Source organism: Apodemus sylvaticus, chromosome 3 (assembly GCF_947179515.1).
Source record: "Apodemus sylvaticus chromosome 3, mApoSyl1.1, whole genome shotgun sequence".
Lineage (NCBI taxonomy): Eukaryota > Metazoa > Chordata > Mammalia > Rodentia > Muridae > Apodemus > Apodemus sylvaticus.
The window spans coordinates 130,528,405-130,544,536 of NC_067474.1; the positions used below are offsets into that span (position 1 = coordinate 130,528,405).

At 42.9% G+C, this 16,132-nt stretch overlaps 1 protein-coding gene across 1 annotated transcript; it reads left to right on the forward strand.

Annotated features, from left to right (window-relative positions):
- Positions 1-4,711: 4,711 nt before the first annotated feature.
- On the forward strand, positions 4,712-15,255 carry Prdx1 (peroxiredoxin 1). Its single transcript, XM_052177087.1, has 6 exons — positions 4,712-4,817; positions 6,992-7,108; positions 11,722-11,875; positions 12,305-12,427; positions 13,488-13,618; positions 14,953-15,255. The coding sequence occupies exons 2-6, from the start codon at positions 7,003-7,005 to the stop codon at positions 15,036-15,038; spliced, it is 600 nt and encodes a 199-aa protein (XP_052033047.1). The 5' UTR covers positions 4,712-4,817; positions 6,992-7,002; the 3' UTR covers positions 15,039-15,255.
- Positions 15,256-16,132: the final 877 nt, after the last annotated feature.

Sequence of the window (16,132 nt, forward strand, 5' to 3'; positions counted from 1 at the left end):
TAGAGGCTGGAGATCTGGCTAAGGGGTTCAGAAGGCTTGTTCTTCCAGAGGCCTTGAGTTCAGTTCCCAGTAACTGTAAGATGACTCACAACTGTCTATAACTGCAGTTCCTGGAGATACAAACCCTTTTTCTGGCCTCCTTGGACATCAGACACGCACATAATACACATGCATACATGCAAGCAAGACACTCATATATGGTTAAATGAACTAAATAAATCTTTAAATAGGAAAGAACAGACAAAACAAAAACAAAAACAAAAACAAAAAAACCTAACCAGGTGGTGATGGTGCACACCTTTAGTCTCAGGAAAGGCAGGCATGCAGATCTCTGAGTTCAGGACCAGCCTGGTCTACAGGGCGAGTTTCAGGATACATGTGTGTATGGTCTGTGGAGTCCCTGGAGCTGGAGTCACAGGTGGCTGTGGGCTGTCTGACATAGGTGGTGGGAACAGAACTTAGGTCCTCTGCAGGAACAACAAGAGCTCTTAACTACTGAGTCAGTATTCCAGTCCCTGATGCTGACTCTTTTGGTTTATGAACATGATCCAACTTCATTTATCTACATGTTCTCCAATTTAGAATATTATAAGCTTATTATTTTTTAAATATTTATCTTGAGACAGGGCTTCCCTTGTGCTCACCTGCCTTCCTCCAGCCTACTATGGCATGCAAATGGAGATCAGAGGACTACATAGGGGAATGAGTTCTCCCCATTCGCCTTGTGAGTTCTGGGAAGTGGACTGAGGGTATTAGGATTGGCAGCGAGGACCTTTACCCCGAGCTTTCTTGCTGACCAAGATGGCAATTTTCTAATTTTCTTTCTTTCTTTTTTCTTTCCTTTTTAATTTTAAAAAAATTATTTTTATGTGTATGAATGTTTTCATATATATATATATGTATATATGGTACCATATACATGCCTAGTGCCCTTGGACACCAGAGGCTATTAAATCTGATAGAACTGGAGTATGGGCTGTAGCTTGTTCTATAGCTTCTGTCTACCTAGCTCATGGAAGGCTTGTTTAATCTGTACCATCAGAATATAAAATTAGGGAGCTGGAGAAATGACTCAGGAGTTAAGAGCACTGACTGCTCTTCTAGAGGTCCTGAATTCAATTCCCAGTCAACTGCATGGTGGCTCACAACCATCTGTAATGGGATCTGATTTGTCTGTTTGTTTGTTTGTTTTGGAGACAGGGTTTCTTTGTGTAGCCCTGGCTGTCCTGGAACTCACTCTGTAGACCAGGCTGGCCTCAAACTCAGAAATCCGCCTGCCTCTGCCTCCCAAGTGCTGGGATTACAAGCAGGCGCCACCACACCAGACTAAATAAATAAATATTAATAAAACCAAAAAACCAAAAACCAAGGCTAGGCACAATGGTTCAGCAGGTAAAAGCTTGAGGCCAAGCCTGAGATCTGAGTTCCGTCCCCGGGAACCACAAGGTGGAAGGGGAAAACTGACGTCTGAGAGCTGCCCTCTGGCCCACTGTGCTCTCACAAGAAAGAAATGCATAATGACAACTGTTCATCCTCAGTGAGGGTGAGAAGGAAAAAGGAGAAAACACACAGGGCGGCTCAGAAGAGACGGCTCAATGGTGCCAGTGCTGCGTGAGCATGAAGACCTGGCTTTGGATTCCAGCAACATGCGGGAGAGAGGGTCGTAGCTGCATAGATCTGTCCGTAAAACCCCAGTGCTGTGTGGTCGAGACAAGAGCATCTCCACCAGCTTTGCTTCGTGGTCTATGCTTCTTTACAGAGACATAACCAACATCTTCCTCTGGTCCCTGCTCAAGGGTTCAGGTACCCGAATCTGAGAACACATACTTGAGGATATACCATATACTTGAACATATACATATATACCACACTCCTACATACACAGCCACACCCACACACTTGAGCATATACTACACTAGTATATACACATATGCCACAGTCATACACGCACAAAGTAACTGAACAAAAAATCTACTGTTGTAAAGAGAATTGATAAATGCATAAAACTTTAAAAGGCCAGATGCTCAGGCAGCATGACATAGCACTTCCCCATTTCTATCCTGGTACAAGGGCCGTGGGAAGTAGTGGCGTTAACTCCTCCACTAACTGGAAATGAATAATGTGAAATAGCCTTATGCTGAGAGGGAAAATGGAAATCACTACTGTTGTAAAGGGTGATACTTACTCAAAACTTCCAAAACTCAGCGAGCATGACATAGCATTTTCCCTATTTCTTATACTATTACTTTACTAATAAGAGTTAAGAGCAGTGTTGAAAATAAAAGCACCAGTGATATGGTGTCATGTGCTTTTAATCTCAGTACTTGGGAGGCAGAAGCAGTTGGATCTGGCAGAGTTTAAGGCCAGCCTGGTCTAAGGAGTGAGTTCCAGGACAGCAAGCACTATACAGAGAAACCCAGTCTTGAAAAAAACCACATACAAGCTGGTCATGGTGGTACTACACGCCTGTAATCCTAGCACTTGGGAGGCAGAGACAGGTGGATTTCTGAGTTTGAGGCCAGCCTGGTCTACAGAGTGAGTTCCAGGACAGCCAGGACTACACAGAGAAACCCCTATCTCGAAAAACCACAACGTCATTGTTCCTTATATGTAACCTTACATAAAATATAATCCTAGCCGGGCGGTGGTGGCTTACACCTGTAATCCCAGCACTCTGGGAGGCAGAGGTAGGCGGATCTCTGAGTTCGAGGCCAGCCTGGTCTACAGAGTGAGTTCCAGGACAGCCAGGGCTACACAGAGAAACCCTGTCTCGGAAAAAAAAAACAAACAAAAAAACAAAAACAAAAAACAACAACAACAACAAAAAAAAAAAAAAGAAAAAAATATAATCCTAGTAAACCTTGTCTTTTCTTGCCTATATATGTGCAGCCCTGGCTGTCCTAGAACTTGTTTTGTAGACCAGGCTGGCCTCGAACTCAGAAATTTCACTTGCCTCTCTCTTCCAAGTGCTAGGATTAAAAGCATGCATCACCAAATCTGGCTAACTCTACTTAGTATCTTAAAGTAAATAACTAGTGTTCATTAGCATAATACCTAAGTTTGCAGTGGTGTAGGTGTTTTGGTTTGGTTTGTTTTGGAGACAAGTATCTCCTTATGGTTCAGGCTGTCTCAGCCTCTTGAGTGATAAGATTATTGGGTTTCGTCTGCAAACCTGGTCCGTAAAACTTGGTCCTTACTGTGCAATAGAGATGTGAACTATTATTTCTGCTATAACTTTTTCATCTCCCTCATTTAAAGCTCAGAACTGCTTCAAGGCTATCTATTCAAACCAGGAAAACCAATTCCCCTTAGTTGCTGAGAGGATAAGACTGTGGACTCAGATAAGTATTACTTCCTGGAAAACTGTTCCTGACCTTGGTTTATTGGCTTAGTCCCTTTAACAGTGTTACCAACTTTCATTTGTCCCTTGAATTGACCATTATGTGGAAACAATAACCTCTAGAGCTTAGAAAAAATAAAATCTTTTAACTGTTGTGTTTCATATCTGCCTCACCCTTGAAGCATGACTTTCTAGAGGGTAAAATTTGTATTGCATCCATTTCTGCGTTCCTAAATCACACAAAGCATGTGATATGAAATGGGAACTCTGAACTTTGTATCTATCAGGTCTTCCCAAGTCCCATTCCCCCTTTCCCCAAGGTCTCTATGTTCTTCTTGCTGTGTTGACCAGGCTGGACTCAAAACCACAGAGATTCTCCTGCCTCTACCTTTCCAGTGCTGGACATCAAGCCTGTCTCCTCTTTAACTCCTTTGACATTTTCTTGGAGACAGGGTCTCTCTGTGCAGCCCCGGCTGTCCTGGAATTCACACTTTAGACCAGGCTGTCCTCGAACTCAGAGATCCACTAGTCCATGCCTCTAGAGTGCTAAGGAGGTGTGTGCACTATCACCGCCTGGCTCGGAAGAGTAACATTTAACTCAGGAAATTGACCACAGAATCCCAGTATTTAAAACCACAAATCAGTTTAGTGTCAAGCCCAGATTCAGAAAGATTTAAGAATAATGCAAGAAATGGATTCGAAACAGAAAAGCAGCATATAGTAATCAGAGACCAATGAAGGGTGCTCTGAGGGTTACTAAGAACCAGACTGGAAAACAGGATTTTGGTTATTGTTGTTCTTAATGATTTATTTCTTTTCCTTTTATGTGCATTGGTGTTTTGTTTGCATGGAACCGTGAGGGTGCTGGATCCTCTAGAACTGGATTTACAAACAGTTGTGAGGGGCCATGTGGGTTCTGGAAATTGAGTCCGGACCTCTTGTAGAGCAGCCAGTGCTTATAATAGCTTTTCCAGCCGTAGACTATGTCTGCGAGGCTGGGATGCAACTGAAAAATGCTTGGGTGCACAGTTCCCCTGAGTGTACTTTAATTTTAGACATGGCCTTCCAGGAGGAGTAAAACAGACCCTTCCTCTAGTTTGGGTCTTGAGTGCACAGCACACAGGGGTCCTGGGAATAAAGAGAGGCACGGATCCCCCGGGTACCCCTGGATAAAAGAGGCGACGAGTCAAAGGCCAGTCCTTCTCCACCTCTGAGAACAGCATCTCTGAGAGTGTGAGCCTTTCCCGAGGTCCCCTCAACTCCAGGCCTATCCAGGGAAAGAGCTGAGTCATCCCCGGCCAGCCGGCCAGGGCGGGGCGGGGCTCTGCCGGGCCCCCCTCCTACCGCACCCCCGGCCCGTGAGAGTCTCGCGAGAACTTTGTGGGCTATAAAAGCTGCTCCCCGCGCGCGCTTTCCGGCGACCTCTTCCTGCGTTCTCACGGTTGTTTCTGTTTGCGAGACCTGTGGCTCGACCCTGGTGAGTGTGCGGGTATCGCCGCTGAGAACCGAGGCTCGCGCCCGTCGCCGGTTCCTTCTCCCTCAGGCCGGTCCCAGCTCCTCAGTGACGGTCACGGGCTGCAGCGGCCGTGGTCCCGCTACTCGCATTCTTCACGTGGCTCTTAGTTCGCCGACCTGTGGAACCCTGAGGCTAACGTTGAGTTTCCGCCTCTCCCGGCTCTCCGGTAGAGGGCGTAGATGGCTTGGCGGGACGGGTCGGTGCTGGAGCTGAGAGCGCGCACTGGGCGGGTGTCCTGGTGCTAGGGTGGGCGATGGCGTGAGTGGCAGGAACGTACCTCCCGCGAGGTTGGGGCGTGACCTTCTCTGGCGTTCCAGTCGGATTCCTCTGGAGAGGCATCTCGGCGGCCGGAAGTCAGTTTTCCGGGATTGGTTGAGTTTGGAAGTGCGGGCCACCTTGCAAAGCAAGTTTGATTAAATGATGGCTTATGTTAGGGGGCACGACAGATAGGTTTGCTATGCTACAGCTGCAGCATGTCCCTGAAAAAAATTACAGTAAAAGTTTTTAAAAGCTTGCCATGAAAGATGCTTTTTCTTGGCGTTTCTTTTGGTTATAAGTGTTATGAACCAAGAAACTTGGGACTTGGATTCTAACTTGCATTCAGACTGAGAGGCGTAAGTTTTCTTTTAGATTGTTTTTATGTGTATGTACGTGGCACCCCCCCCACACACACACACCTAGTTGCAGGTGGTTGTGAACCACCCTAAGTGGGTGAAGAAAACAGTTTTTCCCGAAAGGAGCAGTGCAGGTTCTTAAATTGTTGAGCTATCGCATCGCTGAAGCTCCTAATGGTGTACATCTTAACAATTTATCTTGGCATTGATCTGGGTAGATAGTGCAGAAATCGGCTTCTTTTCTTTTTTGTTTGTTTGTTTGTTTTTGGGTTTTTTTTTTTTTTTTTGGATTTGGTTTTTCCGAGACAGGGTTTCTCTGTATAGCCCTGGCTGTCCTGGAATTCACCCTGTAGATCAGGCTGGCCTCGAACTCAGAGATCGCCTGCTTCTGCCTCCCAGAGTACTGGGATTACAGGTATGCGCCACCACCTCCCGGCTAGAAATCGGCTTCTTAGCAGTACATTGACTTTTTTGTATTTTTTCTTTTTTTTTTTTAAGATTTACTTATTACAGGTGAGTACACACTGTAGCTGTCTTCAGACACCCAGCAGAGGGCATCAGATCTCTTTACAGATGGTTGTGAGCCATCCTGTTTCTGGGAATTGAACTCAGGACTTCTGGAAGAGCCGTCAGTGTTTTTAACCGCTGAGTCATCTCTCCAGCCCTGTATTTTTCTAAGAGTTTCATGTAACTAGGTTTGTCTTCTACTTCCCAAGTAGAGGTTATGCTTATCCCAAACCCTGCCTGCCTTGTTGTGTACCTCAGTCCCGGGTTTTGGCCCAGAGATGAGAAATTTTACATTTCTTTTTCTTTTAAACATTTATGTATGTGAGCCTTGTAGGAGTCAGTTTTCCATCTTTATGGGGATTTTGAAGACTGAACTAAGGTCATAAAATAGCAAGTACCTTAGCCTACATAGCCTCCCTGGTACAGAAACTATTTGAGACAAGTTTTCTTAGTCTTGCCTCAGTTCAGTATCCTCCTGCCTCAGCATCTAGAGTGCTGGATTGATGCTCCACCTTCCCTGGTGTAAACCTAAAGAAAATTGTTTAGACAAGGTCTCACTAAATCTAGGTTGGCTTTAAACAAGCAGAGAAAGCTGCTTAAACAGAACATCTAAGGTTTTGAAGCAATTAATGCCAATTTCCTGGCATTAACTTGCTTGGATTTTTGTGTCTGTTCCATTTCTTCCCTGCTTCTCTCAAATGAATATGCAAAATAAAATGCTATTTCTAAAACTGGTTTAGAAAGGGAGAACTGACCTATTTAGTGGAGCTGTTAGCAAGTGAAAACAAAGGCTGATTTTTCAGTCAGAAGTTGTTTTTACCCAGAAGTTGGAGCTTTTGGGTTGAGACCCTTGACTGTTAGCTTGCACTTACTACTATAATATAAATTCAGGTAGTCAAGGCCAGTGGACCGTTCCCTGATTAAACTACAGTAAGTTCCTAGGTTGGTGAAAGCTGTTGCTTATTTAGAAGAAAGGGTCGATTATATTTTTTTTGTTGTTGTTATCTTTTTCAGCTGATAGCAAGATGTCTTCAGGAAATGCAAAAATTGGGTATCCTGCTCCCAACTTCAAAGCTACAGCTGTTATGCCAGATGGACAATTCAAAGATATCAGTCTCAATGACTACAAAGGTAAGATGAGGCCACTTCACATATCTTTATGTTGAAGTGAAATCAAGGTTAGGACAGTGATAACAAGGGTAGATATCCTAGGTATGAGTCATTTCTAGAGAAAGTATGCTTCATTTTACTTTAACACTTACCTGATTGCCTTTTTAGTGGCATTTACTTATTGGTGGAATTCTTGTATCCTGAGGGATTGAATTCAGTGCCTCAACTACATGCTAGCAACACTACCACTGAATCCCCTCCCCCTCCCCTCTCAGAGACTTATTTATTATGTGTAAGTGCACAGTAGCTGTCTTCAGACACACCAGAAGAGGGCGTCAGATCTCATTATGGATAGTTGCGAGCCACCATGTGGTTGCTGGGAATTGAACTCAGGACCTTTGGAAGAGCAGTCAGTGCTCTTAACAGCTGAGCCATCTCTCCAACCCCATACCCTCATCACTTTTTTTTGGTTTTTTTTTTTTTTTTTGGTTATTTATTTTTTTGAAATTTGCTTTTGTTTTATATACATTGGTGTTCCACCTGTATGTTTGTCTATGTGAGGGTGTTAGATCTTAGAATTACAGGCAGTTGTGACCTGCTGAGTATGTGCTGAGAATTGAACCTAGGTCCTCTTGAAAGAGTAGTCAGTGCTCTTAATGGCTGAACCATCTCTCCAGCCATTTTCCTTTTTTTTTTACTCTTTATAATTTAAAAATATTTCTTTAAAATAAGACCAGTATGTCGTTCCAGCTGTCCTGAAGCTCATCAGGCTGGCCTTGAACTCATAGACGACCTCCTGCCTCTGCCTCCCTAGTGCTAGGATTAATGGCCTGTACAATCTTGCACTCTTTTGTTCTGGTTCTTTGTTTTATCGTTTGTTAATTTGAGCCATTAATTTGAGCCGGCTCACTATCCCCTTGGCTCTCTTAGACCTTAATATGTAGACCAGGGTTGTATCAAACTCTTAGAAATGGATACAACCTGCTTTTGCTCTTCCTTTCCTCTTTTAAATTAGAAAACTTTTAAAACATTTTTTAATCTTGTGTGTGTATGTGTGTGGGGGGTGTTTTTTCTGAACATGTCTGAGCATCATGTGGGTAAGATACATGAGGAGGGCATTGGATCCCCTGGGACTGGAATGTAGATGTTTGTGAGCCTCCATAGCTTTCTCTACTGGGGCCACTTAAAGAGCAGCCATTATGATTAACTGCCAAGCCAACTCTTGTTCCCTTCAGCTTGTTTTTAAAACTACATTTAATTTTACAAATCAAGTCTTGGGAGCTGTTGCTTTGCTTCTGCTCACAGGGAAGATGAGGCGTGACACTCCATTATCTTTTTTTTTTTTAATTTATGTATTTATTATATGTAAGTATACTGTAGCTGATTTCAGACACACCAAAAGAGGGCATTAGATCTCATTATGGATGGTTGTGAGCCACCATGTGGTTGCTGGGATTTGAACTCAGGACCTTTGGAAGAGCAGTCAGTGCTCTTAACCTCTGAGCCATCTCTCTAGCACCCCCTCCCCTTTTTTCAATTAACTTTTATTTTACCATAATTTCATACAGATACATGGCAATGTTCTACCCTCTCCTTTTTAAAAAGTTTGCCTCTTAGCTAGGTGTAGTGAGTGGTTTTGTTTTGGGGGGGGGGGTGTTTAGAGACAGGGTTTCTCTGTAAAGTCCTGGAACTCACTCTGTAGACCAGGCTGTCCTCAAACTCAGAAATTCTGCCTCTGCCTCCCAAGTGCTGGGATTACAGCCATGCACCACCACTGACTGGGTTGGATTTTTTTTTTTTTTTTTTGGAGGCAGGATTTCTTTATGTAATCTTGAGTATCCTGGAACTTGGTCTGCTTGTGTGCATGGGTGGTGGAACTCCTGAAACTGTACTTACAGATGGTTGTAGATGTTTAGATCCTAACCAGAGTTCTTTGCAAGAACAGCAACATACCTGTAACTTCTGAGGTATCTCTCTAGTCTGCATTCTTTCTCCCTTGCCTTGTAGTCTCGGACTAGTTAGGTCTTTTGAGACCATTGAGACTATAGATTTCTTAGGTACAAGCCACAAACTCCAGTGTTAAATGTACCTTCCTTAGTGCTATATGAGTTTCTGGAGATAGCTTTTGAGTAAAATATTCAGTTAGATTTCCTGACATCTTACTGTGGGTTGTATGGAGAAGATCTCTTACAGGCAAACAGTTTAACTAGCACCTCTTGGGAGGTAGAGGTGACCCAGGCACATGGTCTTGGGAGTGCTTGCTGTCTGCCCTGTAGGGCTTGGTCTGCTGAGGCTTCAAAGTGCTTGTTAAGCAAAGCCACAGAGAGATTGCTTAGATGAGTCAAGGACTGCTTGTTTTGACTTTCAGACATAGTTACCACCTGAAAATAAGTGGGTATTTGGAAACGTTCCAGTAAGTAGTTTAGCCGTTAGGTATGATGAGAAACTTCATAACCTTGAAGATTTGCTTTGGTAATCTCAGTTACTAAAGTAAATGGAGCTAAGATCCTGTACCTCCAGTACATTTGGTTGTACCATTTTTCTTGTCATGTCCTGTTGGACTTGTTAGGAACATGGTTGTGATTTATGACATTACTTGAACATTGTCTGTGAATGCTGGAAACATTGTTCATTAACAATGCTTAATGAAGCAGTAAAAGTGCTGCACAAGCTTGAGGGGCATAATTTATTTTAATCCATGGACCCTACATAAAAAATAGGATTAATTAGCTGGATTCTATAATATCAGTCCTATTCAAGATAGATGGAGACAACTAGCCTGTAATACCACATCTTAACAGCAGAAACAAGAAACCCTACCTATAACAAGATGGAGGGGGAGAAAATTACCCAGGAGATCACTTAAATATTCTTTGTTTTGTTTTTCAGACAGGGCTTCTCTCTATAGCCCTGGCTGTCTTGGAACTTTGTAGACCAGGCTGACTTCGAACTCTGGCCTTTGCCTCCCAAGTGCTGGGATTAAAGGTGTGTGCCACCACTGCCTGGCCACTCAATTATTCTTGCATCATTGTATAAAGGCTCTGACTTGACTTTCTGTTTTTGTTGTTTTGTGTGGGCGTGGGTGTTTTATCTGTGTATATGTCTGCATCACCCTTGCATGTCCGTCTGGTGCTGGAAGAGGCCAGAAGAGTGTGTTGAACACCTTGGGTTGAAATTCTAGGCAGTTGTGAACTATCATGTGGATGCTGGAAATTAAATTTGGGGCTTCTAGAAGAGTAGCCAGATCTTAACTGCTGTAGACCTCAAGCTCTTGATTCTCTTCTTCCCTGCCTCCCAAGTCCTGGCATTGTGAATGAGGTTTTACCCCCAACTTTTTTGTTTTATTGATTGATTGATTTGATTGAGGCTGGGTTTCTTTGTGGCTTTGGCTCTTCTGAAACTTGCTCTATAGACCAGGATGACTCACAGAGATTCATCTGCCAGGCATATGGCACCACCATTTAGCAGGGTTTTGTTTGTTTGTTTTTCCAGACAGGGTTTCTCTGTATAATCCTGGCTGTCCTGGAACTCACCCTGTAGACCAGGCTGGCCTTGAACTCAGAAATTCACCTGCCTCTGCCTCCCAGAGTGCTAGGATTACAGGCGTGCACCACCACCGCCTGGCAGCAGTTTTGTTTTTGAGATGGGGTCCCCTTGAAACTAATTAAATAGCCTAGGCTGGTCTTGAACTTGTGATTTTCCTACTTATGCCCCCTAAATACTGGACTTCTGAATGCTGTGGCAGTCTTTGCTATCCAGTGTTTGTGTGTGGTTATGTTTTGGGAGGGCGGTGGTAAAAGACTTCGACTATGCATCCTGGAGCTGTCTTGGAGCTCAGGCTGGCTTCCAACTCTCAGTCTGATTGCCACTGTATCTCACCCTGACTTGCCTTTACTGTCTTTTTTCAGAGACATACAGGATTTAAGGAATAATTGAGTGTACCACACACTTGATGTTCTAGGCTCTATTTGTAGATCATTTACTAGATGAATTGCATTCTTGCCTCTTTTCTTATTGAAAGTACTTGGTGTGTATGCTAATATTAACCTCTTAGATCAAAATTAGACTGAATAGTGTTTATTCTATAGTTAGCAACCAAAGAAGAAACCCGTTTTAATTCAGTCTTTCTTGGTACAAAGGTTATAAATAAAAGTAGCTACTAAGATACTAAGAGCTGCCTTTTTTTTTTTTCCCTCTTGAGACAGGGTTTCTCTGTGTAGCCCTGGCTGTCCTGGAACTCACTCTGTAAACCAAGCTAGCTTCCAATTCAGATATCTGTCTGCCTCTGCCTCCCAAGTGCTGGGATCAAAGGTGTGCACCATTTGCCATTTGTCCATTACCATTTACTATTACCCAGCATTATTGAGTATGCTAACTTTGATTACTGTGTTGGTGATTAATTTAAAAAGTCTTCCATAGGAAAATGTCTTTGCAAAGGAATCTTTTGGAAATTTCTTGTTTCCAGGCAGGGTTTCTAAACCTGGCTGGCCTGGTTCTTGCTCTTGTGTAGTTCAGGTTGATGTCTGTCAACTTATAGCAATTGTCCAGAATGCTGGGAATTTTGGCATGTATCGGTACCCCTAGATCAGAAACTCAGCTTCAGAGCTAACTTCTTGATCACTTTTTCTCCCCAGGAAAATATGTTGTGTTCTTCTTTTACCCTCTTGACTTCACTTTTGTGTGTCCCACGGAGATCATTGCTTTCAGTGATAGAGCAGAAGAATTTAAGAAGCTCAACTGCCAAGTGATTGGAGCTTCTGTGGATTCTCACTTCTGTCATCTGGCATGGTAAAGTTTTTGGTCCATTTGGCATGTGGAATTTTTGTTTTTAGTTAGAGTAATATTTAACTCAAGCTGGCTTTCAGCCTCATGAGAACCTTGTACCCCAGCCTCATGAATAGGTTGGATTAAAGGTGTACATACCACAACTCCTGGCAGTATGTTGTGGATTTCTTGAGCAAATTTAGAGGTTTGACAGTAGACCTAAGTATTGGTTTCTGGCCTCCCACTGCCTCTTACTACCTAGCAGAGGCGAAGCACCTTAAATTGCATTATCTAATACACACTGGTAAGCACTCTTAAAGTGTTACCAGCCATTCATTTTACTATTGGAAAAAGTTGAGGTTTTTGGATAAAGTTAGATACAGGGTTTTAGAAAGATGGGGCTTTCTTCAGAAAGATTTGAACGGTTGTATTTAAGATTCCTTTTTGCTGTAGGATTAACACACCCAAGAAACAAGGAGGATTGGGACCCATGAACATTCCCTTAGTATCAGATCCCAAGCGCACCATTGCTCAGGATTATGGAGTCTTAAAGGCTGATGAAGGTATATCTTTCAGGTATGTACTTATGAGAACAGTCTTGTTAACTAAATGCCATTTATTTGGAAAAGCCAGAATTTCTGAGGAGTATTTATTATTATATGTAAGTACATTGTAGCTGTCTTCAGACACACTGGAAGAGGGTATCAGATCTCATTACGGATGGCTGTGAGCCACCATGTGGTTGCTGGGATTTGAACTCAGGACCTTTGGAAGAGCAGTCAGTGTTCTTAACCGCTGGGCCATCTCTCCAGCCCCGCATGCTTAATTTTAAATATATTTATTGTGTGTACTTGAATGTTTGCGTGTACCAGAGTTAATGGTTGTGAACCACAGTTTGCTGATCATCAATCAAAGGTCTTCTGGAAGAGAAGCCAGTGCTCTTAACGTCTGAGCCATTACTCCAACCTCTTGACTTTTTTATTTTTTGTTTTATTTGTTTGGTTTTTCGTTGTTTTGTTTTTTTGTTTTTTTCAAGACAGGGTTTCTCTGGCTGTCCTGGAACTCACTCTGTAGACCAGGCTGGCCTCGAGCTCAGAAATCCGCCTGCCTCTGCCTCCCAGAGTGCTGGGATTACAGGTGTGCCCCACCACTGCCCGGCCAGGTGCACATATTTGAAAGAGCAGTGCTTTACTGAAACATCTCTCCTCAGCCCTTTTGTTTTTAGTTTTGAGACAGTTTTGTTATAGCCCAAGTTGGCCTCGAACTTCAGGTTGACCTCATTAGAATTTATATGCATGTGCCATCATGCCTTGCCTCCAACCTATTTTATTTTGGAAATGATTTCAGATAGCTGAGGAAGGATAATCTTGAACTCCTGATCTTAACTCTGTACTTAATGTTGGTGCACCATATCTGCTTTATTTAGTTCTGGGAATTGAACCCAGATTTTTCTACATGCTAGCTAGGCAAACACTGCAAACTGAGCTATATTTCTTTCTCATTGAGTTATTTAATGTAGTGGTCTCACTAATTAATGGTAGGCTGGTATAACTTGTAGAGAGCCCATATCCTTAGTAATTCTAACAATGAAGACTTGTAATGCATTTTTCTCAGTTCTTCAATTTTTTCCACCCAGGGGCCTCTTCATTATTGATGATAAAGGTATCCTTCGCCAGATAACAATAAATGACCTTCCTGTTGGCCGCTCTGTGGATGAGATTCTGAGACTAGTCCAGGCCTTCCAGTTCACTGACAAACATGGTGAAGGTAAGTCATCGGCTTGTAAGTGAGATAGTGTGTGGTAGGGTACAAAGGCTATTAAACAAAAGGGTGATTGTGTCTGTGAAAGGCTGTGGATTAGAGTTATCTACGGGGGGGGGGGGGGGGGGGTGAATAGACAAGCCCAGAGGAAAAAACAAAGGCTTTTTGTTCAAACACCATACTTCTGTTCTGATTTGGAATCACTGACTGCTGCAAATTTGAGGAGGATCTCACTATAGAGGATAAAACAAACTGGGTGTAGTTGTTTAATCTGAGTATTCAGGAGGCAGAGGCAAACGGACTTTGAAGCCAGCCTGTTCCAGAACAGCCAGAGCTACATAATAGATCCTTAGATAGTTTCAAAATAGTTTCAAAAAAAAAGAATTTTTCTATTTTGAGGGAAAAATGTTTTTAGGAAATATATAAATAAACAAGGAACTGGAAAGGTAGTTTAGTGATTAAATGAATTTGCTCCTTGCAGAGGAATTAGATTTGATCCCTAGCCAGATACATGGTGGATCACAGCAGTCTAACTCCATTTCCAGAATGGGTCCAGAGCCCTCTTCTGACCACCTGTGGCACAGGGTTTGCATGTGGTACATATGCATACCTGAAAGCAGAAAACTCGTAGGCATAAAAATCTTTAAAAATTTATGGTTGCTAGAGATGTAGCTTCTCTAACCTGTGAGTCCTTGAGGTTCATGCCTAGCGTTTATTCTACTAAGATTGTACAGTATTCAGCACTAGGCCTAGGTGAGCAGACAGGCAGCAAAGCAAGCATTGAAGATGCCAGTTGGTTCGGGAAAATAAAAGATAGCAATCACAGGCTGTAGTGGGATTTCCTTAAACAACATTAGCTATACCAAAATCCTGAGTGGCAGATTGCAAAGTTGATTCAACTGAGGACCATATTTTTAAATAAAAGTTTATTATTTTTTAAAATTGTGCGTGTAGAAGAAGGTGTCTGAGTGCCAGGCAGTTGTACACCATCAGATGTAGGCTGTCTTCTCTAGCTGCTTTGGGGTTTTTTAGGGGGTGGGGGGAACAATGTTATCATCCAGCCTAGCCTGGAATTTGGCCAAGGTAGGTCTCACTTGGCTAGAATTCACTATATAGCAGGGCTGACCTTAATCGGCCTGCCTTTGCTTTCTGATGCTGGAGTAAAGGTATGTGTCATAAAACAATGTGTAGCCTAGGTTGGCTTCAAACTCCACCTTCTTGCCTCCATATTGTTACCATATCTTGCTAGCCACAGCAGCCAATCAACCTTTGGTTCAAGGATGCAGGGGAGAGAAATACATACCCGAGCAGGTTACTAATTAGTACTTTTCTTTTGGCAGTGTGCCCAGCTGGCTGGAAACCTGGCAGTGATACCATCAAGCCTGATGTCGTTAAGAGCAAAGAGTATTTCTCTAAGCAGATGTGAGCACTGGACCACTTTCCTGCCAGGCAGCATTGATCAGCCAGGAGAAAATCTCTTCTTGTGCTCTACTCATGCTTAAACACGTGATGTGGTGTGATTCCAGATACGCCTTTCCTGCAAGGCTGGGGATGGGCTGAGCTGTGTTTATATTAGTCACAGAAACCAGCCTGTTAATTTTTTCTTTCTTTTTTTTAAGTGTATTAAACGCGAATTCTGAGAACTTGGTGATTCATTCTTTAAAGGCAACATTGGAACTTAAAGAGTAATTTATTTTTTTCTCATAAGTGAAAGTGTTTGTGTGAGTGTTGTTTACCTTTTTTAGGAAATGTTTTCCCAGTATATGTACCATTTATCTGCCTGTTAGATACCCTGGAACCATGTGGGTTCTGGGAATTGAACCTGAGTCTTCTGCAATGGTTCCTAACCATTGAGCTATCGCTCCAGTTTCTTACTTTTGAGACAGGATCTCTCACTAATCTAGAACTTGGTGTGTAGGTGAGGCTAGTAAGGATCTGCTTCTCTAGTGCTGGTTTTATAAGCATGAACTACCATACTTTGCCTTTTGTTTTTTTTGAGACAGGGTTTCTCTGTGTAACAGCCCTGGCTGTCCTGGAACTCTGTAGATCAGGCTAGCCTCTAAAAGATCTGCCTAAAAGATCTGTCTGCCTGTTTAATCTGCCTGGAGTTAAAAGTGTGTGCCAGTAGAGTGCTTGCTCGATATTCTGCTTTGCTTCTTGTTGCTGTGTTAACTGTTATGACTAACAATATCTGGCTTATACTGCCTGGTCACAGTAATCACTGAGGTAAGGTCAGGGTAGGACTTCAAGTAGGAACTGAAGCAGAAAATGTTCCACAGACCAGTCTAATCTAGGCAATTTTTCATTTGAAATTTCATCTCCTAGGTAAATGAATATACACACATACACTGTGTGTGTGTGTGTGTGTGTGTGTGTGTGTGTGTGGAGAGGGGGGAGGGAGGGAGGGAGTGTCTTTGTCAGGGTTTCTATTCCTGCACAAACATGACCAGGAAGCAAGTTGGGGAGGAAAGGGTTTATTCAGCTTATACTTCCACATTGCTGTTCACACTAAAGGAACTC

Coding starts and splice junctions, on each gene's coding strand:
- Prdx1 (XM_052177087.1), top strand. CDS start 7,003: ATGTCTTCAGGAAATGCAAAAATTGGGTATCCTGCTCCCAACTTCAAA. Junction 12,428..13,487: donor GATGAAGGTATATCTTTCAG/GTATGTACTTAT, acceptor TTTTCCACCCAG/GGGCCTCTTCATTATTGATG. Junction 13,619..14,952: donor CACTGACAAACATGGTGAAG/GTAAGTCATCGG, acceptor TTCTTTTGGCAG/TGTGCCCAGCTGGCTGGAAA.